The sequence below is a fragment of the Pipistrellus kuhlii genome, unplaced genomic scaffold, assembly GCF_014108245.1.
Source record: "Pipistrellus kuhlii isolate mPipKuh1 unplaced genomic scaffold, mPipKuh1.p scaffold_m20_p_9, whole genome shotgun sequence".
In the NCBI taxonomy this organism is placed as follows: domain Eukaryota; kingdom Metazoa; phylum Chordata; class Mammalia; order Chiroptera; family Vespertilionidae; genus Pipistrellus; species Pipistrellus kuhlii.
In genome coordinates, this window is record NW_023425595.1 from 11,027,051 (window position 1) to 11,052,187 (window position 25,137).

A 25,137-nucleotide genomic window follows, 5' to 3' on the forward strand; every position below is an offset into this window, starting at 1 on the left:
ACTTACTAATGACCTCGAGAAGAGTGACTTCATACCTATTGACTAAAATTACTTCTGGCATTAACCATTTATTGGACAATTACAGGAACTAAATTACAGTAAGAGTTTAAGCAATAGCTCCAGTGGAATTCTTCTCCACTTCCCCTCCAACTTTGTCTTCCTTCCTGGACCTCAGAATGATAGATAAAACTGCACTAGTCGAATTGTCAAAGTATCAATTTCTTTCTCACCCACAGCAAGAATTTATTATCTATTGTCCAAATTTAAAACATGGGTCCAAAGTAACCCAATACCTGTACTACCATTGGATAGAAAAGATCTACTCCAAACTGACATTTTGCATTTTAAGCTTTTAAAACATTGAGCACATGGACTTTGAAACTGTAACAGTTGGAGAAATTAACAGCATTGTAAATTTTCCTTCCAATTCAGTGAGTTACATGAACAAAACATTTTATATATTTTTATTACCTTTTTTAACTGCTGGACTTCTATTTGATCACTTTGCTTGTACCTAGTCAATGTCCAAATTCACACCAAAAAATGCAGGAAAAAGTAAATCTTCTTAGAGATGTCACTCACTATAGATTAAGCAGAAAGTACAGTTGGAATGGACTTTAGATACCATCTGTTACAGAGATAGGAAAATTGAAACCTTTCCTATCATAAGAAAGTTATTCTTCATTCAGCAGAGGTTGAGTCATTCTTTCTCTTTTCCTTAAAGATAAGTATTCCACTTTGTTATATTATGGTAAAATACACTTCAAAATATAGAATATATCTTTGCAGAACAGCTGTACTATTTTTCAACGTTATTTGCAATCACAGAGTCTCCAGACCAGACTGTGGAGTAGGCATCCTGACTTATTTTAAGTAGAGTGTATTTCCCATTCTTTAGTCTCTGGAGATTGTATCTCTCATTTCACCTTATTTTAATCTACTTGTTTGTCCTCTCTGAAACTAAGGAAAACAAATGTTTCTTTTATATTTCTCTCCTTTACCCTCAGGACACCTGGGCCCTGTGGAGAGCAACTTTTCAGTCCCATATTCCTAATAATTATTAAGCATCCTTTTTCCTGTCTCCCTTGATATTTAGTGTTCTGGTCCCTTGGAAGCATTGAAAGAATCCACAAAGACAGCAGGTTGGCTCTACCTCTGTTCTTGCCTACTTGGATCATGGAGAGGAGCTGATTAAAGAAAGTGCAGGGAAATAGTAAGAACTTGGCTTTCAGTTCTGGCTCAGTGTCTCATTGATTGTGTGATTTTTGGATATTTCACTAAACTTCATTTTGCCTTAGTTTTTTCATTTCTAATTGAAAATGCTAATGCCTAGGATAACTCTGACACAATAAATGAATGCCTGTGAGTTGTCACATCAAATGGACATGGATAGATGATAACCCATCTAATAAAAGAGTGATATGCAAATTGACCATCACTCCAACACACAAGATGGACCCCTATGTGGTCAAAGACGGCTGCTCCCAGGTGGACACAAGATGGCCACCACAAGATGGCTGGCAGGGGAGGGCAGTTAGGGGTTACTGGGCCTGCAAGGGAAGGAAGTTAGGGGAGACCAGGCCTGCAGGGGAGGGCAGTTGGGGGCAACCAGGCCTGTAGGGAAGGGTAGTTGGGAGCAACCAGGCCTGAAGGGAAGGGCAATTAGGAACAATCAGACCTGCAGAGGAGGGCACTTAAGCATTGATCAGGCTGGCATGGGAGTGGTTGGAGGTAATCAGGCAGGCAGACAGAAGTGGTTAGGGGAAACCAGGCAGGCAGGCAGGTGAGCAGTTGGGAGTGTCAAACTCTCTTGCTCTGACACCCTTCTCACAGACCTGGTTTGTGAAAAGGATGTCCAATTGCCCTTTAGGCTGATCCTGGTGGGCCTAAAAGGGCAGTTGGACATTCCTCAAGGAGTCCCAGATTGGAGAGGGTACAGGCTGGGCTGAGGGATACACACCCTGTGCACAAATTTTGTGCACTGAGCCTATAATTAATAAATAAAGTTTCTCCTACACTGACACTATTCACTACTGTCCAGAGTAAGAAATAGTTTCAGCCTATATCGAGACTTACCAAGTTTCCCATTTGTTCCACTATAACTTGCATATAAAAGACTGCCCTAACCAGTTTTGTTCAGTGATTAGAATGTCAGCCTGTGAACTGAAGGGTCATGGGTTTGCTTACAGGTCAAGAGCACATATATTTCAGTTGCAGGCTGATCCCTGGCCCCAGTTGATGTGCATGCATGGAAACCAGTCAATTTGTCTCTCTGTCTCTCCCCCTCACTTCCATTCCCTCTAAAAAAAAATCAATGGGAAAAAAATATATATCATTCAATGAGGATTAACAACCAAAAAAAAAGGACACAGAGTCTGAAACAAATTGATCAATATCTGATGATTATTTACATGTCTGCCACTTTGAGAAGACATTCTATTGTAATTAATTTATGTCTAAATACTTTTTAATCAATGCAATTTTTACTAAATGGTGGGGGAACATAAAGATGCAAAAGATGTGTCATGTTACTTTAGCTCTAGCAATTAGGTGAAATTTAAATTTATTGGCATCTTGGAGGGAAAATACAGTAGGCTTCTGTCAATACAGAATCTGAAACATAACTGGCAAACAATGAAGATTTATTTAATAATTAAATAAATAACTCTTCATCAATTGTGAATTCGTTTTACATAAAAACAAACAGTGATAAATTAAATGACATTAACCTTTGTGTAATTAGAAGAAAGGTCACATGGCATTAGGAGGTAAGGAATACAAGATGTAAGACCCAGTGATTACAGTGGTAGAATGAGACCACTGGGTAGCAAAGGAGTCATTAATCATGGACAGGATATATAGTAGGTCCTAGTCAGCTCCAGCCTGCAAAACTAGAAATCTCAAAGAGTTTTGAATCAACCTCCATTTTACATGTAAACACATTTTAAGTATAAATATGAAGTATTGTTGAATGTAATTTTATATATAACAAATTTGCCACAGATTAATTTATTAAGTAACTCAAAGAGAACAAAAACTGGGTTGGGGCTTTATAATACAAAGAGCTGTTCATCATTTCAGAAATTGATGCCATGAGCTAAAAAGTTGCAAAATTGATTGAGGTGCCTATATAACAAACGAGTATCACCCTGTATTTTTAACTGTCACATTTATGGAGATTTCCAATATACAGGCAAGCATTTGTCTTTTTCATTATGTAGTTATGCCTAACCAGTTAGATATTAAAATATATATTATATTATTATGAAGTTATTTAAATTTGTTTCTCCTCTTTCATTATATATGTAGGTAAATTAAATAATCTATGAATATCATTTCAGAAGTAGAGAGGACAATATAAAAAGCAGCGGGAAATTGCTATAAAAAGACATCATTTGGGTCTGAAAGGGTATAAACATATACACTTGCATAGTAGTCACTAGCCATAAAATTTTCTTAAATAGATTTTATAGCTGACAAAATCAAGAAGAGAGAGAGAAAATTCAGTAAATTAACAAAATGTTAACTTAGCTAATAACCTTGTAAACACAAACACCTCCTAGTTAGGAAATTTATGTGGAAGAGAAGCTCTCATTCATGATGGCCAAACATAAAAGCCTTAAGTAAAACCAGATGAAAATATGCACAAAATCTCTGTGAAGAAAAACTTTAGAGAGGTACCAAAGTAGATTTGAAGAAGTATAAAGACATACATGCTCTTTGATAGCAAGACTTAATGGCATAAAGGTGGTAATTCTGCTTAGTTAATTTATAAATTTAATACTGTTCCAATAATACTTGTGGGAGTGTTGGCCAACCTTTATGAAAAGTAAGCACCATTGGGTATCCCATATACTGCTGGCTGTCACATGTACATTTAAATATGAACCACTCCATATAGCATGGAAAGTATCATCTTCTTTGAAAGGATTTTCAGGCATCAGCAAACAAAACTTTCTAAATTACCATCAAAATCACACCATAATAGGCAGTTTAAGGCTGGATTAGGAGTCCATGTAGCCCGTATGGTGGACTCAATATTCACAACTAGAGTGGTGATAAGAATTCCCTTGTATTTCCTTCTTTTATTATTAGGGCTTAAGGAAGACAGTGAAATCTTTAGGGAATGACAGTTCATTAAATCTTTGGGTCTCCTATGAATACAGAAAGCATTTCATCATATTTCTTTTGGGGATTATTTGTGATTCTGGGGATTAAATAACTCCTGCACACAGGAGCAAAGGTGGGATGAGCAAGTAGCTCTGACAAATACCAAAGAGACTGACTGTTTGAAAACGTCTCAGAATATCTGTTCATACCACTCTTCAAGAGAAGATGAGACATTCAACCTCTCACCAACAGGCAGAAAACAGGTCAGGTCACAGGTCAGTATTTGGGACGAAAGAGAAAGTATTGTGACCAGGTAGGTTATACTGCCCAGTGGTTCTTCCAGAATGTGTTTGCTTGGCTCCAGGTCCATGCCATTTTAAAATTTCAAAAAGAGACACAGTCTGAGGGTTTGGCTTTTAGGTATATCATAATAAGTCTGAATTCAAAAAAATTCTAGATTTGGAAAGCTCAATAGAATTTTTATCTCCACCGCATTTATTTCACAGTTAAGGAAGCTGTGTCTAATACAGAAATTCATGAAGTCCAAAATATAATTAATGGAAAAAACAGGACTATGACTAGGATTCTAAACTCTTGCTTCAGTATTATTTACATTTAAATATGCAAAAGCAAGTGATATATCAAAATTTAAAATTCAGATGGTCTATACTTGCAATACTTTGCTGGGCTTGTTTTAAACATTTTAATTATTGTTAACTATAAAATATGCTTATTTACTCACTATTGTACTATTATATTTCTTAAAGTGTCAGACTGGGTTGAACTTTAGCTAATGTTATATGTAGGTAGATATATATATATGCACTAATACATATATGAAAGACAGATAATACTATCTGCTTTCTTGTCTGTCCTATGCAATAAATCAATTAAAGTAGGTATTCTCTGATTTCTGCCTTTAGGTTTAGATAAAGGATGTTATTTATTTCTTAATTACTGCATTTACTTTGTTTTCATTTGGTTTAATTTTACTCACTTCCTTTTTAGAATTCTTCAATGGATCAGCTATTCATCCAATTAAAGACAAAATAACAAATGTATGTTCCTATGTAACCTAAGAGTCAGATAATGTTTTCTCTATTCCCTAAGAGTGAGAGATCCTTGAATTGTAACTTTGAACTGAGCTATGCAACAACCTGTTGGCTAGGCAATAGAATTGTTCAAAGACATAGCTGTGACTTCACCCTCATTCTACCCTATGCCAAACCTCTAGATACTTCTAAAGGTTAGGGAAACTAAAAGACTAAGTCTATGCCCATGCATGATAGGCAAGACAGGGGAAAAGACAGGAACAAAAATAAAGAGATTTCACCTTCATTAAATCACATATAGACAGAGAGCAATAAAGTGAAGTGAAGTGAACTCCAAAGTTGACTCAGATGGAACCAGCTCTGCTACTTATTGGTTGTTCACTTTGTTAAAGTTATTTAATATCCAGTCTTACTCTTTTCAGTTGTGAGGATGATATTAAGTTATATATATATATATATATATATATATATATATATATATATATATATATATATATATATATATATATATATATATATGGCATTCAAATTTCTGACCTAACATTAAAACTCAGTAACTTCTTCTTTTTAAAAATTATTATCCTTTACCTTTTCTAATATTTTTCACCCTCTGCTCCAAATATTTCACTTTCTGTAAATGTGTGTATGAATGTGATGTCATGAGTTATACTTTGAGATCCTTGGATATTTCATTTCTTTAATTTTGGTGCCTATATGCAAAGAGAGTTTATATTTATTCATATCAATCTGCTTTGTTTCAGGAAGAAGAAAGGGACACTCAAAACTGTTCTTCTTTATTGATTAGTAAGGCAGATAAATACATAGATCAGGTTATGCATTGGTACCATATGACAAGCGACCTCAGAGCACTTGTTTTTGGAGAAGCAAAATTTACAATCCCTGAGTCACTAACATCTGCTTCATTTTGACTGGGCAGCTGGAGAGGACACACAGCCATCACCTTCACCCTATAAGTCATAGAATCTAATCACTGAGAAGATTTTTAACGATCACTCCAAACAATAAACCAAATCCAGGCACACAAAAAATGGAAAAGATGGATAAAGAAAACCACTCAGTGGTGACTGAATTTATCTTTATGGGTATCACACAGGACCCTCAGCTGCAGATTATCTTCTTTGTGGTCTTCCTCTTCATCTACCTGGTCAATGTAGTGGGGAATGTTGGTCTGATTATCCTGATCATAACAGACAATCAGCTTCACACACCCATGTACTTTTTCCTCTGCAATCTCTCCTTTGTGGACCTGGGCTACTCCTCAGCCATTGCTCCCAGGATGCTGGCTGACTTCCTAACAAAGCACAAAGTCATCTCCTTCTCCAGCTGTGCCACCCAGTTTGCTTTCTTTGTGGGTTTTGTGGATGCCGAGTGCTATGTCCTGGCTGCCATGGCCTATGATCGTTTTGTGGCCATCTGTCGACCCCTCCACTACAGCACTCTCATGTCTAAGCGAGTCTGCTTGGTTCTCATGCTGGGTTCTTATCTGGCTGGTCTGGTGAGTTTAATAGCTCACACTTCTCTCACCTTCAGTTTGAGTTATTGTGGTTCCAATATCATCAACCACTTCTTCTGTGAAATCCCACCACTCTTAGCCCTCTCTTGTTCAGATACCTACGTCAGTGAGATCTTGCTCTTTAGTCTGTGTGGCTTCATTGAATTCAGCACCATCCTCATCATCTTCATCTCCTATGCCTACATCCTCGTTGCAATCATCAAGATGCGCTCCGCTGAGGGCCGCCTGAAGGCTTTCTCCACTTGTGGATCTCACCTCACTGGCGTTACACTTTTCTACGGCACAGTCATGTTTATGTACCTGAGACCAACATCCAGCTACTCCCTGAACCAAGATAAGTGGGCCTCTGTGTTCTATACTATCATCATCCCCATGTTGAATCCCTTGATCTACAGTTTACGGAACAAGGATGTTAAAGCTGCTTTCAAAAAACTAATTGGGAAAAAAACTCAAAAATAGCAAAAAATGAAAATGTGTATTATCACAGATAAATAATAGTGATAGAGGAGTGGTGGCAGAAAAATTTAAAAATGCAAATATTTTTCCAATAAATACTACCCAAGGTACCATCTATTTGTTGAGTGAATCTTAATTTTGGAAGAATTTTATGTAGCCCTTAACTCTGTTATCTGAAGGAAAAATAAATTAATATTTTTGAAAGATACGCTGAGCAAGATTCATTACTTTTTTATTTAAATTTTATTCAAATATTGGTTAGAAATGAAGACAGGGTTTGATAGGGGAAATAAATAGCCCATGATTTTTTTTTCATGGTCATGAGGAATGACAGGTCTAAATGTTGAATATTCCTCTATTCTGGAAGGAGGTCAGAGAAAATTTAGTTAAATACTTGGGGAATGGGGCTTGTGTGAGAAATGACTAACTCAGCCCCGCATCCATCCACTCATATTTAGCAAAAACTTGGAAGTGCTAGGTACATGCCAGGTTCTGGAAGGTACAAATACAAGGCACACATTTGCCAACAAGGAGTTTGGTGTGCTTCTAGTTACTGTATTATCTCTCTGAAACTGCTACCACCAATTACCAAGACCCTCCCCCCCCTTTTTTTTTTCTATCCTGAGTCTTTCCTTCTGGCAAATGGTTGGTTTTACAAAATAATTTCTGGATCCTTTGATCTCCTCTGCCTAATATTTTGAAGTGGTTAACATGTAAGTTTCACGTATTGACATCCTTTCAGGCCTCAGGGAAGCCATAGGACTCTCGGATCCTGTGGGAGAGATAATTTTGGATCAATTGTTAAGCCTAATGTTAGCAAGGTCATAATGTTTACAGGTTTGTTTTCCTCATTCCCTCTAAAATGTTCCCATGCCTTTTTCTCCTCTTCTGCTTTTAATTAGACTGTTCTGGGCTGCAAACATTGCACAGCTCCTTCGTTGCCTGGAGGCAGGATGCCTTAGGACAGAGGGAGGTGGAGTAGGTCACCAAACAATGGGTCGGTTAGAGTTTGGAGGGAGGTAGTGGGTCAAGCTCAGGCCAAGAGTGCCCAGGCGTTACACTTGTGCCCTGAGTTCCTTGGATATGGCTGAAATAGCTTTTGTAACCTTTGGGTTGTCATTGTAACTGTCCTAACTCCCCCTTGTGGTTTCCGAGTATAATGCTGCAACTGCAGTCACTGGCCAGTTTATTAAAGGCTCATAAATTTTTATCTCTATCTCTGATGGTTGCCCCATAACTCTTTGCAGTTCCCTTGATCCACCTCCTACCCCCCAAAAAAGATGACCTGGCCTAAAAATAATCCTTTCTCATTTTTTTTTATAATTCCCTGACCTCCTTCTCCTTCCTATAAAAACCTTCCATTTTGTAAAGCCCCTCTGTTCACTCTACTACTTACTAGATAGAATACTTCCTGATTTATGAATCACTTAATAAAGCCAATTAGATCTTCAAATTAACTCGGTTGAATTTTGCTCTTTAACACCTGCAAACCAACAATATTTGTATAACAAGTACTTGTTCTAATTCAGAGGAGTGCTTTAGAATCAGGAAGAGCTTTGAATCTCATCCTTACATCTCTAATCAGTGACCTTGTTGAAAACTACAAGATTATTTCTTAATCAATTGTTGGTGGTGCCTCTGGTTAGAATTGTCTTGACAGAGATTAGGGCAAAGAATTGTCTTAATAAAAAAATTAAAAAAAGTAGAAGCAAAAAAGGGAAACCAATTCTGTTTGCTTCATGTGTAGCCTCTATCTTTGCTGTCATGGCTCATTTGCAGTGTTCTCACTGTGTAAGTACAGGGCTTTCCAGAGAAAGAAATTTACCAACATTCTCAGCGTGGATCATTTGTCCACTTGATTACTGAATGTCTTTCCTGCAACCAGCGCCCTCTGGTGGACATTTATAATGGAACATGAATATCTTCTCAATATCCTCTCCAAGCCATCTAGCCTCACACCTCTCCCAGACTTCCCTGTCACTAATTTCAAGTCTTATTCTAAGTCCCTGTTCCATCAGCCAATCTATTAGTTACAGCTCATGAAACAATGTAGAGACACACCTCAGATCACCCCTGTTTTCATACCAAAAGAAGATAACTTATTGTACCCCATGATATTCTGCTTGTACACATTTCAGACATAAATTTGTATCTCTATTGCTACTGCCAACCAGAGGTAATCAGTACTTCCCAAAGCATAGCTCAATCTGTGATTTCTAGTGAGAAAATACAGATTCCTGTTGTGTCTAGAAAACATGGATGATTTTACAAATGATAGAGCAGGGACAAAAAGGACCAACATGAAGTGTCTTCATTTGGGGGTTTGGGTTTGTTAGTTTCCTTTCCTATGCAAAACCTTTTGTTTGATGTGATTCCATTTGTTTCTTTTTCTCTTTTATTTCCTTGCCTGAAGAGATATAATTAGAAAAAATGTTGTTAAAAGAAATGCCAGAGATTTTACTACTTGTATTTTCTTCTAGGACTTTTATGGTTCAAGTCTTGCATTTAAGTCTTTAACCCACTTTGAGTTTATTCTTGTGTACGGTGTAAAAAAGTGGTCTAATTTCATTTTTTTGCACATATCTGTCTAATTTTTCCAGCACTATTTATTGGATAGACTGTCTTTACTCCCTTGAATTCTCTTGCCTCCTTGTATTGATAAAATTGACTTGATTAATCCTTACATTTCATTTTCATTGAGTTAATACTTTTAGAATCCAATCCCAAATATGCTTCCCCAAATCCCACCAATACATATTTGTGAGATCCCATAACTTTTTTAATGTATATTTCCTCTGAGGGCAAGTCTTTTATTTCTTCTCTGAAGACAAACGCATCTCTGTGTAGCCCAGTTCTTCTCTGCTGGACTGGCCTATAGTGAGTGTTATCTATTGGCCACCATGGCTTACGACTGCTATGAAGCCATTTCCAACCCCCTTCTTTATGCACAGGCCATGTCAAGGAGATTGGGCATCTGTTTGGTTATATATTCCTATACTGGAGGTTTTGTCAACGCAGTAATACTCAGCAGCAACACATTCACATTAGGTTTTTGTGGCAATGATATCATTGACTACTTTTTCTGTGATGCCCCACCTCCGGTGAAGTTGGCATATGACGTGAAAGAGAGCTACCAGAATGTGCTGTACTTTCTCCTGGCCTCCGATGTCATTACCCACACTGCGCTCACACTCACCCCCTATCTCTTCATCATCGCCGCCATCTTGGGGATCTGCTCCACCCAGACACCGCAAAGCCTTCTCACATGCTCCTCCCACCTGATCTCTGTCAGCTTATACTATGGCTCCATTCTCTACATCTACCCTCACCCAAGTTCCAGCTTTTCCCTTGAGAGGACAAAATGGTGTCTACATTTTATACTGTGCTGTTCCCCATGTTGAATCCTATGATCTGTAGTCTAAGAAATAAAGATGTGAAAGAAGCTATGAAAAAGCTCTGCAGGTTCATATTATCTGAAGTTTAAATTGACATAAAGTTCTCAAACTAGTGCTCAAGGAAAATGAACTGCTTGGGGATAAGGTTGGAGGACTGTATTAAAGAGTACCTCTTTTTATATTCAAACAAATCAAATGAAAAATGTTTTATTTTATATTAGCTTATTTTGTTTTAGTGATCAGACTGTAGTCTGTACAATAAAATATAAAATCAATTAATATAATTCTTAAAATAGCATGGTGGTTTAATGTAAAATAGAAGTGTGTATTTACATCTGGAATCCCAAAGGATTAATGCAGAGAACCTTCATTGTTATCAATAACAAGAGGCCCATGCATGAAATTCATTTACTGGGTCGGGGGGTATCCCTCAGCCCAGCCTGCACCTTTCTCCAATCTGGGACCCCTCGAGGAATGTCCAACTGCCCATTCAGTAGGATTGGACCTAAATGGGCAGTCAGACATCCCTCTCACAATCCAGGACTACTGGCTCCCAACTGCTCGCCAGCCTGCCTTCCTGATTGCCCCTAACCCAGCAAATGGAATAAGAACCTTTGGACTCAAAAGTTCTGGGTTTATGTTCCTGTTTTACTTTTATTTTATTTTTTACCTATGAACTACAATGATTTGAAGCAAGTCATTTACCCCATCTAATCCTGGCAATGATTCCATAACCAATTTTAGTATTCCCATATATAGATTAAAATATTTATAAACAGGCAACTTAAACTCTGAAGTGAAAATTTTTTAAAAAGGTTTTTTTCTCTTATAACCTTCACAATAATTTCATGAACTCTCTTTTAAGCCAACAGGCATCGCAGTTTTTCCAAATGCACCAGCCTGGTTTATTTAAAAATGTATTCAAAAGACAAAAATGCAGACTGATATTTCCACATTATCCATGATTTTATTTGTTTGATTGATTTTTATATTTTGATTTATTTTTAAGTATATTTGATAACAATGACATGAAGATAATCTGTAAAATAAAATACACCCATTATTTACTAAGTATTTTCATTTTAAAAACACTTTGCTCTGTCTGTTTTCTTTTTCCCCCCTCACCTGAGGATATGTTTATTGATTTCAAAGAGAGAGAGAGAGAGAGAGAGAGAGAGAGAGAGAGAGAGAGAGAGAGAGAGATATTGATGTAAGAGAGAAACATGGATCAGTTGTCTTCCATATGCACCCTGAACAACAGGATCAAACCTGCAACCTAAGTATGTGCCACAGTCTTTTGCCATATGGGATAATGCTCCAACCAACTGATCAACCAGAACTGGGCAGTCTGTCTATTATTTTTCTCAGTGCATTTTTAACATCTTTATTTCTTAAGCTATAGATCAAAGGATTCAACATTGGAATCACCACAGTATAGAAAACTGACACCACTTTATCCCTTTTCAGGGCATAGCTAGTACTTGGTCGGGAGTAAATGAAAAGAATTGAGCCATAGTACAAGGTGACAGCTGTCAGGTGAGAGGCACAAGTGGAGAAAGCCTTGAGGCGGCCTTGGGTGGAGCGGATCCTCAAGATGGCAGCTATGATGAAGAGGTAGGAGGCAAAGATAAGCACAGTGGGAGTAATGATGTTGGAGGCAAGTATGAAATAGAGCATAGCCTGGTAGCTCTCCTTCACATCACAGGCCAACTTTACAAGGGGCGGCAGGTCACAGAAGAAGTCATCAATGATATTGTTGCCACAGAAGTTCAGGGTAAATGTCTCACTGGTGATGATGACTGAGTTAAGAAAGCCACCAAGGTATGAAGCTGCAACAAGACCGGTGCATAACTTTGAGGACATCACCTGGGAATAAAGCAGCGGGGTGGAGATGGCCACGTAGCGGTCATAAGCCATGGCAGCCAACAGGTAACATTCACTATAGGCCAGTCCAGCTGAGAAAAAGAACTGAGCCAAACAGGCAGCAAAGGAGATGCTTTTGTCTGCAGAGATGCAGGTCATAAGGATTTTTGGATTATAGACAGAGGAATACCAGAGATCCAGGAATAAAAGATTTCCAATGAAGAAATACATGGATGTGTGGAGCCGCGAATCAGCACAAATCAGAGAAATCAGGGTGATGTTCCCTGAGAGACTGATGATATAAATGATGAGGAAGATGAAAAAGAGCACGTGCTGTAACCATAAGTCAGCTGTGAACCCTAAAAGTATGAACTCTTTAACTTTGGTGAAATTTTTCTCATCCATTGATTTCTGAGTTTCTGTGGTCCCTTTCTGTGAAAAGATGAATTAAGATATATTTAAGTTCCCCCATCATTGAGCATTTTAGAACATTGAAAAACCCAACAGATGCATATATATTATTCATTGTGAGACATTTTTATGCTGAACTGGGTTAGTTATTCTTGTTGAATAACTAAAAAAAAACACCTGTTCTATGCTAGCTTAAGAGATCAGTTAATATCAAAATAGCATAACATGTATCACCTTATTTTTCTTCTTGTTAGAGAGAGTGATTTGTGTTCCTGTCTTCTATTTGCACTTCGGGTAATTGGGAACCATGTGGAAAATATTAAAAAAAAAAAAAAAAAAAAAAAGGAGTTAAAAAGGATGTGCTGGTTTCTCTTTGGGTCTTTGAATCCTTTTGTCTTTTTCCAGAGTTTCCATGAAGAACAGTTTTATTATTCTAATATAATGTTGAGTATCCTTGGAAGTTCATTTTGCTGTGAATTTTTTAAAGTGATTATATTTTATCCAACTTTCTATTCACAAAACCAAGAACATGGATATTCATGAATAAAAAATGTATAACTTGAATAAAATAATAGATTTCCTTAGATAATAGGGATCTGAGGCTATAGCTACTTGTCTGAATTTCAAATAAACTCTGAAAGGAAGTAAAAATATTAATCAATTGATAATTGTTTGGGTTCACAATGTGCCACTGTGTTATTAAGTTTGGACTTCTGACCTCCAAAACTACGAGAAAGTAAATTTTTGTTGTTTTAAGCCGCAAAGTTTGTGGTAATGTATTTACACAGGAAGTTCTGGAACTTAACCTCTTACAGTCTTCTTGCCTTCAGAGGCAGAAATTAGTAGCTGGACTGTTGCCAGCAACGGGAAAAGCACCATCTCTGCTAGTCTATGATGCAACCACAGTATTACACACCACAGTAAAAAAAAAAAAAAAAAAAAAAAGGCTAAACTGTGATTGTCAGGGCTCTGAAATGTATTTCTGCTGTTCAATCCAAATCTTTAAAAATATCTTCTGCTTTGGGGGGAAGGAGGGGGTAAAAAACTTAATCTTGGTCGTATACTAAGCTATGGACTTAAAATTGAGCTAAAAAACTTATTTTTTAAATCTCTCTTGTCATTGAATCTAATTGATGGCAAGAACTTATAATTTTTAACTGCACAATACTGGTAAATAGTAATGGTATAGTCATAGTCAAAGTAGAAATTCTTCATACTAAGCAGAGGGGGATTGGAATGAGTGACGTTTTGGTTCCCTTGGTGTTTCATGGCTGTCAGCTGCTGAGGTCATTTTTACCAAAGCCTGTTTCCGGAAGCAGCTTAAGAGCAAGAATCAAAAGAATGGGGTTCTGGTCTGGGTTAGCTGCTCCCAATTTTCAATAAACATAATTTACAAATTCTATCTTCTTACCTACCTTTCTCAGATTAGTGGGACTTTTAAAGTCCACATTTATGAGAAAGCACTCTGAAAACTAAGAGTTAAAACTTCGTAGTACATTCTCTATGATGTCTTCATCTCTGTGTTCAGTCCTTCAGATATGCTATTTGCTTCGTCCCACAGGGATGTCACTAGAGTTGGTATGTCCTCATATAGAAACTTCCCTTCTTTATTATGAGGCCTTCCCCTGAGCTGGGAAATTGCAAGGCTTGCTTGCAAAATTACTATTGGGTTTGAACATTTGAAGAGACATTTCTTCCCTAATCTCTCTTGTTTTCTTTTACAGGTATTAAAATATAAAATAAACATACATGTCAATATATTTATCAATACTTTTACAAATATAAAAGGGTTGAAGGTGGCTTAGCATGAGTCATAAGGCATAGATAAATAGCATAAATGAAGAAACTGTAAAAAAGAAAAGCAAGACCTGGACATAAAATGAGGCAGGGATAAACCTGTTGCACACCAACTAGTCCTATCTACTGCTCTGTGCAAATCACAAACTTGACTGGAAACTTTCTAGGCACCCATATATGTAATTTGTAATGTTCAAATGAAAAGTCACCATCCAAAATAATTGGGCAACACATTACCATTCTTGATAGGAACTTTAAAATCATTTCTCCCAAATTTCTTTGTAAAGAGAATGAGGGAAATTTAAGGCATAGTATATTGAATTATAGTATTATATAAGTATACACTAGAGATTCTTTTAAGCATTGGCATTTTAAAATGAAGGAAAGGGGGACATCTGTAATACTCTCAATATTTTAAAAATAATAAAATAAAATAAAATAAAATAAAATAAAATAAAATATAGAAGGTTTTTTTGTGCTACATTTACTTGCCATTAATTTGTAGACTTAAATATGGTTACAAGCCTTATTAAATCAAGAGGTGCTCAGACATCATCTCCCCACCAAAGATCTCTCCTTCCTGTCTTCTATAATCTCCCTTCACCAGGATGTATCTTTAAAAGGCAAACATGCCAAAACCGGTTTGGTTCGGTGGATAGAGCAACAGCCTGCAGACAGAAAGGTCCCAGGTTTGATTCCCATCAAGGGCATGCACCTTGGTTGCAGGCACATCTCCAGTAGGAGGTGTGTAGGAGGCAGCTGATCAATGTACCTCTCTCATCAATGTTTCTAACTATCTCCCTTCCTCTCTGTAAAAAATCAATGAAATATATTTTTTAAATAAAAAATAAATAAATAAAAGGCAAACAGCTCTGAGAGTGATCACCCAAAAGGAATTGATCCCTTAGTGATCTCTCAGTCCTCTCCATACTTAGTGTACCTGCCATCACTATCATTCAATTTATTACATTAATCAGATGCATCTTGACTAATATATTAACTAGAGGCCTGGTGCATGAAAATTCATGCACTGGAGGAGGGTCCCCTTAGCCCATCCTTCCCACTCTCACAATACAGGATCCCTCAAGGGCAGGAGGTGAGCCAGAGATCAGGGGAAGGCAACACCCCCATTACATCTCTGCTGCTGCCACTGCCGGCAGCGCAAGCCTCAGCTGGCCCTGGTAACCTGAGACTTGGATGGCCCTTGGTGGCTGGACAGCCGACATCCAAGGCTTGCATGTGTCTTGGGCCACCCTGAGTGTATGGGTTGGCCCTGAGTGGCTGGGGGCTGAGGGAACTGGGGGACTCTTAAAACAGGCATGTGGAGTGGCCATGTGTCTGCCACTCTGGCAGGGCTGAGGAGACTGGGTGCCACCATCTCATGGCTATGGGCACCACCATCTTTGAGGATGTGGCAGTCAATTAGCATATCCCCTCCTTATTGGCTCTGGGTACCACCATCTTTATGAAGTTGTGATGGTCAATTAGTATATTCCCTCTTTATTAAATAGGGTTATAAATCTATAGTATATCGTTGAAGAAATAACTTTATCATATATATATTCACTCTTCTTAAGGAGCTCCTACCCCATGCACTGCCTAATGTAGAAAAAGAAATATGTTTAATTCATTAAAATATTCACATGTGCTATTAGGTTGACCTACTATAAAGGGCCAGTAAATTTCTTGTGAAATCACACAAAAGACAATGGTAGGTCACACACAGCTTCAGAGGGTTTAAGAGAATAAAAACACCCATCAAGTATACATCTAATTGCTTGTTTCACTGAAAGAGAAAATAAGGCCTAAAGAAAAGATATTTCAGCTTCCTTCATTAAATGTAATTATAGGGAGGGGGAAACTTTATTCTATTTCACAAACTCAAATTATTATATAGTTTCATTATATTAAGAATTGTTTTGTCTTTTGTTCATATTGTGACTTACTGACCTTTTCCCCGGGTTAATTAAACATAATATTTACTACATGAACATAAATTACTACTTCATTTGAATTTCAACTCAAGCCCAGAATTTCTCACATTACCTTAAAAGTGCCTTCTACTTCCCTGCAGAAATCCTCTTTCCAATGACAATAATACCAGGAGAAAATATAAGCCTGAACAACCCTTTGGGATATGCTGCAAACAGCAAAGTGTACCTTTGTGTGTTCTGCTGGAGCCAAGTGACAAATTATAAAGCTCAATTACCTTTCCAGATGAAGTAGAGAGAAATTACTCACCATTAATATAATTGAGCCAATTAACCTCTAAAACTTTGTGCATTTTATTCATACATTTGAGATAAAAGAGAATTCAGCAAGAAGGAATAACCAACAGAATAGATGAATACCATAGAAGATACTCAAGAATTATTTGCAGTCAATGATAATAATAATGATAATGATAAAAACATAGTTCTGAAACATATTCGACTGTCACTTAATAAAATGATCTCATTTACAAACAATGAAGTCAAGAGACAGAGTTTGGAGACTTTGAAATTGAAAAACAAAATAAAATTCATGTGGTCAGAGTAAATTTTTACCTCTACATCAGACCGTGATTATATTTATTCATTTAAAATATATCTTACTGAGCAACTTTTAGGTACCCAACATTGAATGTTGAGGGCAATACAACTGTTGGGCAAGGTAAAGTATTGAGTGAGTTTTGTAATGGTTAAGTGGCAAGCCTCTGTTTTTCTATCTATAAAATGGAAATAACTTGTCTTCACAAAGTTGTTATAAAGATTACATGACATAACACATAATAACATATTAAGAAATATCAGTGAGAGGAAAAAACAAACAGAAATAGAATAGTTCCTTGTGGAACTTATGACCTCAGAGGAAAAGTCATCAAATAATGATATAAATTTATACTTACACATTATGACTAGTGTGTGGAGTCATAACAACAGGTGTCAGGTGATTGTATACTACACTTGACATAGTGTTGGATCTTAGGGAAGATTTCTCTGAGGAGGTTATATTTGACCTGAAAACTGAAGGATAATAATAAACATTCACTAATCAAAGTGGGTGACAAAGGTGGGAGGTTATTGGGGGTGTAAAAAGAATAGTGTTGCAGGTTCTGAGGAAAAGCGTTGTGAATTCCAGGAAGTGAGGAAAGTTTAGAGATGTCAGTATCTTTTCAGTCTCTATCCTCAATACACCCTCTTTGCTTCCAGGTCCAAGAGAGAGAGAGAGTTACATCCAAGCATAACCCAGATGGGGAGTGCAGGCAATGCTCTGTGAGGACACATGGGAACCCCTGAGGAGTGGTGGAACTGTGCTAATTGTCACAAGCAGGGTGCTTAGAAATAATAGTAAGGGAGTTTTATAAAGCAGATAAACTAAGAAATAACGTCAACTAAGGCCTATAATTAGTACAACCAAAGTATAGATCATCATTTATGGAGGGAATCAAAAAGTTAGAGGGATAGAAATGCTGGTGTAGATTAGTTATGATTGTCTAAACTACTCAACCATCAGCTAAATGTGAGGTTCTCAAATCTCTTGGTCTCAGCAACCCTTTATACTCTTAAAAAGCATTGGGGAACCCCAAACAGATTTTCTGAAGATGGGTTATATCTATCAATATTTACCATTCCAGAAATAAAAACTGAGAAATTTGAAATGTTTTATTAATTCATTTAAAAGAGTAATAAGCCCATTACATGTTAACAAATAATAGATTAATAAATAGGATAAGTTTATTTCAATACCAAAAAATATATAATGAGAAGTGATAGGTTTATATTTTTGCAATTTTTAAAAATGTCTGGCTGAAACTGGTTTGGCTCAGTGGATAGAGCGTTGGCCTGCGGACTGAAAGGTCCCAGATTCAATTTTGGTCAAGGGTATGTACCTTGGTTGCGGGCACATCCCCAGTAGGGGGTGTGCAGGAGGCAGCTGATCAATGTTTCTCTCTCATTGATGTTTCTAATTCTCTATTGCTCTCCCTTCCTCTCTGTAAAAAATCAATAAAATATATATTTTTTAAAATGTCTGGCTATACAAGATCATTAAATTCTTACAAGTATTTATAAATTCAACATACTGAGCATTTTGTTTTGATTGAAGTATATTAAGAAAATTTATTCTTAAACAGATATGCAATTAGAAAAGGGAAGATTACTTAGTCTTCAGATAATTGTCATACTCTTCTTTGATAATATAACAAAACATTCATGTTTTTAAATTAATTTCAATGTGATATGTGAAGCCAGTATCTGTAATATCTTAGATTGTTATGAAAACACTGAGTATGGACTGCCTCAAGAACCAGCAAAGTTTCTTAGACTATACTCTGAGAACTACTGTTCTAAACATATCCCTTGAAAGTACCAAAGAACATTTTAATCAGGCATAAGAAAATGCATTAGTGAGATAATTGAAAATCTTTGACACTGTCCTCAGTAGTCTGGAAATGACATTAAGAGATGCTGCTACAAAATCAGGTTTCTTAATTTCAAGGAGAATAATAAAATCTTGGGGTTTCATCTAAGAGAGAGTATAAAATCATCACAAATAAATTGGGTATAGCTACTACGGTATAATAAGCCCCAGGAATGCTTGCAGTTGAGGTAGCTGAAGAATAGTAATCGTGCTGAATAGATTGTGCTAGGTCATACAGCTAGTGATGTGCAGATACAGACAAATTTCCAATGCAGGTCTTCACAACTCCAAAACATATAATGTACTAAATTACCAGAGATACTTCATGAACAAAGTAGAAAGAATCCTTGTTCTTGTGGGGTGTATAGTTCAGATTGTCACAAATACAGAGCAAAACAATTGCCTAGTGTGATTGTGAGAAGTTACATGACTTGCCCCAGACCAGGAAGAGAATTAATGACAGGTTCAATGTCATCATAAGTCTTCAAAATGCACTTTGTATTTCTCAGACACTCTAGCACTTTTTTTCTAGCTCTCTACCCCACTTTTCCGCCAGAATGGTTTGGTCTACGTCCACGAGAGCATTTCTAAATTAAGGTCCATTGTTCATTAGGAAGAATATACTAGTATATGGGTTTCAAGAGATCAAATATCTCTGCTGAAGATGTGCACAGGATATCTTTATTTTCTTTTTTGAGACTTATTCGTATTTATTTTTTAATTTATCTTTATTGTGTGAAAGTCTTATTTTTATCTTATTTCTTGGTACTTTAATATGTAACTATTAAACTTACTTCATCATTTTGAAACCTTTCCCTGAGCTAGTATAAAGTTTTCTCTGTCATTTATTTGCTCTATTATGTGTGTGCATGTGTGTGTATACACAAAGTTTACAAAACAAAACAGATCTCAAGAATACAGGTTAGCAACCAATGAGCCAATAATGCTGGAATATGGCCTTCCTACCTTAAAAACAAAACAAAACAAAACAAAACAAAACTCATTTTTAAAAAGGTTTATCCTTCTCTGCTGCCTGACCTATGACAGGCCCCAGGAACTTACTTTCAGAGCTGAACAGCAATTATAACCCAGGAAATGTTCTTATTTAAAGTTGCCTTGATTAATTAGTTCCTCTGAAACTTGTTTAGGAATGAGGCAAATAATTTCTTTCAAGTTTACTAATTGCTGGTATCTGAGTGCCTTACTCAATCTTTTTTTTAAATATATTTTATTGATTTTTGTACAGAGAGGAAGGGAGAGAGAGATAGAGAGTTAGAAACATCAATGAGAGAGAGTTATAGATTAGCTGCCTCTTGCACATCCCCTACTGGGGTTATGCCTGCAACCAAGGTACATGCCCTTGACCGGAATCGAACCCGGGGCCCTTCAGTCCCCAAGTCGACGCTCTATCCATTGAGCCAAACCGGTCCCAGCCTTACTCAATCTTAATGATGCTTAAGGCATCTTATTAGAAAGGGGATCAGTAACAATGTTGGCCTTTCAACCCAGTCTCACACTGGCAAACGTAGTTTGTTGGCGTTTTGTTGTAACAATTTCTCTGAAGAGTTAAAGGCTGATTCCTCAGGCTTCAAACACCTACAGCATTTATTTCTTTATTTTTATTTATTTATTTTTTTTTGCATTACAGAAATGTTAGAAGCAAAAACTACCTTAGAGATGATCTGGGCTGAACCCTTTCTTTGTCAAGTGAGGGAACAAAGAAGTGGAATGGAGAATTTATCTACTCAAGGTCACAGAGTTAGAGGCACCACAACCCTGGCAAGAACCTGGTTCTTCTGATACTTAGTACAATTACCCTTCATAATGTGGGTGGGCCTCAAATCAGTTGAAGGTTTGAAGAGAATAAAGGCTAATCTCCCCCAAGCAAGAGAGAATTCTGCAGCAACTACAGCATTGGCTTTGCTGCAGCTACTACAGCAGTGGCTTTTGCTGGGTCTTCAGCTCGATGACATTTGGATTTGAACTGTAACATCAACTCTCCCCTGAGTCTCCAGCCTGCCAGCTCCCCGTGCAGGTTTTCATAATCTTATGAGTCAATTCCTTAACATAAATTTCATTGTATATATATACACACATATTCTATTGATTTTGTTTCTCTGAGGACCCTGACTAATACAAACACCAATAATAATAGCAAACAAATGTGTAACTGCTATTGTTGTCATTCCCACTCTATATTGGTCACAAAAGCTCAGAGAGATTGTGTAACTTGCTCAGGTTCACACATCTACTAAATAATATAGTCGCAATATGAACCCACTGAGCCAAACCGGTTTTGGCTCATTCTAGTGCATTTAGGTTCTAAGGCTGATTTTTCTTCCTCCTCCATCTTAGACTCTAGAGTGGTGATGAAAGGGGCAGATCTGAATCTCTGTTATTGCTGCCCCTACTTTCTCACTCTGCAGCTGCTGGGATGGAAAGAAAAGGTGGAAGAGGGCAGAAAAACCCTGACTGGGATAATTGGAATCTAATGTCAACATCTTTTAATGACAGAGGCATGATTACTGGCTCTTTCTCTTGGGGATTGTCCTAAAGAAATAACCCAAAATGCAAGGTTGAATGGTGGTGGCACCTTTATCCAAGGATGTGTTTTTCATTGTGTATATGCAAAACCAAGTAACTCCTGGTTTCATTAGCTGGTAGATAACACTGGCATTCTCTTTCCTTTAATGCTAAATTATGATGAACTCGTTGTCGATGCAAGATGCAGAGTGTTATGTCTCTTCTCCAATGTAGTTCAGAGCAATCCAGGGGACAGAAACAATTTATACTGTTTCTCTCTTGCCTTCTCAGCTGCCTTTGACTGCTTCTACTTCACCCACAGGTTCTTATTCCCATTGCTCCAAGTCTTCTCTTATACTTCTCCGTAGTGTCTATTCTTCAAAGATTCCATCATTTTCTCCCAAACCTGCCAACAGTCCCACTTTATTTTAAGTCACCCATAGCATATTTGAGGCCAGGCTGCAACTTCTATTTGGGACTTTATTAGAGATTGGAGAAAATGTCAATCCCTGAAATTTAGTAATAAACAGATGTTGCAGGTAGTGAAATTAAGTATATTTTGTGGAACTTTTCTTTCCAGTTATTATGCAGCAGTATGTCTCTACTGATTATTTCTTTGTAAAAAAAAAAAAAAAAAAAAAAAAAAAAAAAAAAAAAAAAAAAATTTTTACTATAGGATGTGTTTGAAACATACAATTCTTTTCTAAATATGAATTGGCTTATGAAATCCCTCTGAATTGTGGTTGACACTATGTTCTCCTTATTTAGATTCTCTTAAGGAATTGTAGGTTGAGACTCTACAGGAAGCACCATTAGATGAAGACTAGACTGTACAAAGAACAGAACTCATTTTGGCTGAATTGAATCAAGACCTAGCCATGAGGAATTTCATGTGGTGTTGCCCCATGATAAGTCTAAGCCTTAAGCACATGTTCTACAAATGCACATTTTGTCCTGATGGGACTGTCCTGCTGTAGTCCACAAAGCAAGCCAATCATAGATTCAGGGGAATCTATGTTGTACCTCCAAGGTATCCTCAGAATTGCTCATCTAGGAAACACACTCTAAAATAAGGTTCCTAGAGTTTAAATGAATCTTCTATAAATACATTTGATGATGTCATACTTTTGGCTTTTTAATGCATAAGATAAAACATTCCCGAACCACCCCCCCTACACACACACACACACACACACACACACACACACACACACACACGCTTCAATGATGAGCCAGTCATCTGGTCAGAATTAACTGGTCTTTAATAGACTGTGACTTTTAGAGAAAGCTTCTTAATCAGGTTTGCTAAACTCATTTTGGGGGGAAAGGCAGAACTAAGAGTTTCTTAAGAGGACATTTCTAAAACAATTTAGCTATTATATTATAATGTCCTCTAGGAAAGCTGACCTGTTTCCTCAGTGAAACTATCTCCTTTTCATGTCTTTATGTCAACATCAAGAGATAAGGATAGATCAGGAAAGACAATATAGAATTAGGAAGCATTCTTGGGTCTCTCAGAGGAGCTCAGGTCAGAGCTGCCCAGCACTTACTTTGCCCAGGAGGCCTAACCATCGAGTTGAGTTATGTGTATATACTGCCCTGTGATGCTACAAATCTACGGTCCTTGCTAGGAACAGGGAGATCTGGATGAAGAGTCTAAATACAACCACAACATTTCTCTCTGTACTGAGTGGATAATGAACTTAATTTATTAACAGGGTTTAGAAGGCACTATCACATGCACAACCAACCCCCACATAGAGAAGTTTAGGTAATCCTCTGAGCATCTACCAGAAAAATTGAATTCTAAGAAAAGATAAGCTTTCCCCCTTCTATAAGAAGCTTTTTCAGGTATAAAATGCACTAGAATGAGCCAAAACCAGTTTGGCTCAGTGGATAGAGCGTCGGTCTGCAGACTGAAAGGTCCCAGGTTCAATTCCGGTCAAGGGCATGTATTAATACATTGATTGCGGGCACATCCCCAGTGAGGGGTGTGCAGGAGGCAGCTGGTCGATGTTTCTCTGTCATCGATGTTTCTAGCTCTCTATCCCTCTCCCTTCCTCTCTGTAAAAAATCAATAAAATATATTTTTAAAAAATTTTTTAAATGCACTAGAATGAGCACAAGTCTCTTCATTACTTCAACAGGCTGTGTAGACTACTCCATCTGTCAGAATGGAACACAGATCCGTCTTCAGTTCCTGAGAGATATATAGTTTTTTGTGCTAAGGTCACCCCCAAAACTGGTGTTTACAGCCAAGGATTTCATTCCACTGATAAGGTTAAGGTCTCATTTCTTTTTTTTTTTCAGATTCCTATTGATGGGAGCTAGGTGTGAGTGTAAAAACCTAAAGTACTGCATTTTAAAATTTCAGTACCAAAGAGTCACCAGGAAGAGAAAACATTAGCATAATGATAAATTAAATGGACTGTGAGTTCGAACTATAATATTAGAATATTGCATAGAAAAGATCACATACAGTGCTTAATTAATCTATACTAATTGACTAAATGAATGAATGATAGGATAGATGAACAAAGAAAGGAATGTCAACCAGCCCCCAAACACTTGCAAGTGGCCTAGAATCTTGGAAATCTACACAATTAGTCTGTCCATTTAGAATCCTCCCCTAATTTCCTTTCTAGTTAAGAATTTAGTCCCAACAAGTCTTCGTCTTAGCGACAGTCCTGTGGATGGCATCTTTGACCTCCTTGTTCCTCAAGCTGTAGATAAGTGGGTTTAACATGGGGATCACTGCTGTGTAAAATACGGACACCACTTTATTGATATCCAGGGAGAAACTTGCACTGGGTCGTACATAGATAAAGAAAAGAGTACCATACAGGATGGAGACTGCTGTCAGGTGAGAAGAGCAGGTGGAAAAGGCTTTGCGCCTCCCATCGGCAGAGTGGATCCTCAGGATGGCAGTGAGGATGTAAATGTAGGAGACCACAATAGTCAGACCACTGAAGACTCCCACAGCTCCAGCCACGACAAAAACTACCAGCTTAGTGAGCTCAGGATCCGCACATGCAAGGGAAAGCAGGGGGGACACGTCACAGAAAAAATGATTGATGACATTGGGGCCACAAAAAGGGAGACGAAATGTGTTTGTTGTATGAGTCATGGTGTTCATAAACCCGATGACATAGGGACAAACCACCAGCTGGATACAGAGTCGCTGGGACATGGCAACTGAGTACAATAGTGGGTTGCAGATAGCTACATAGCGGTCATAGGCCATGGACGCCAAGAGAAAACACTCTGCTGCCACGAAGAACCCAAAGAACCACTGCTGCAAGGCACATCCCAAGAAAGAGATGACTTTCCTCTTCACAAAGAAGTCAGTGAGCATCTTAGGGCTCACGACTGAGGAGAAGCAGATGTCCACAAAGGACAAGTGGCTGAGGAAAAAGTACATAGGTGTGTGAAGGCGGTTATCAATCCATATCAGAATAATCATACCCAAGTTTCCTGTGAGGTTGATGATGTAGAAACTCAGAAAGAGCAGGAAGAGAAAGACCTGCAATTGGGGTTTGTAATTCAAACCTGTGAAAATGAATTCGGCGATCCTCGTGTAGTTTTCATTGGCCAT

The 25,137-nt window shown here is 37.5% G+C and overlaps 4 protein-coding genes across 4 annotated transcripts; 2 read left to right on the plus strand and 2 right to left on the minus strand.

The window, feature by feature from the left end:
* Positions 1-6,201: 6,201 nt before the first annotated feature.
* On the plus strand, positions 6,202-7,227 carry LOC118712617 (olfactory receptor 1019). Its single transcript, XM_036426543.1, has one exon. It carries the CDS (start codon positions 6,211-6,213, stop codon positions 7,153-7,155), a length of 945 nt encoding a protein of 314 aa, XP_036282436.1. The 5' UTR covers positions 6,202-6,210; the 3' UTR covers positions 7,156-7,227.
* Positions 7,228-8,145: 918 nt separating this feature from the next.
* Positions 8,146-10,636, plus strand: LOC118713118 (olfactory receptor 1013-like). Its single transcript, XM_036427505.1, is given in 3 exon segments — positions 8,146-8,171; positions 9,980-10,503; positions 10,506-10,636. Coding segments are annotated over 3 exon segments (681 nt in total).
* A 1,240-nt stretch (positions 10,637-11,876) lies between these two features.
* LOC118713119 (olfactory receptor 1013-like) lies at positions 11,877-12,815 on the minus strand. Its single transcript, XM_036427506.1, has one exon. It carries the CDS (start codon positions 12,813-12,815, stop codon positions 11,877-11,879), a length of 939 nt encoding a protein of 312 aa, XP_036283399.1.
* An 11,380-nt stretch (positions 12,816-24,195) lies between these two features.
* LOC118713120 (olfactory receptor 1009-like) lies at positions 24,196-25,137 on the minus strand. Its single transcript, XM_036427507.1, has one exon. It carries the CDS (start codon positions 25,135-25,137, stop codon positions 24,196-24,198), a length of 942 nt encoding a protein of 313 aa, XP_036283400.1.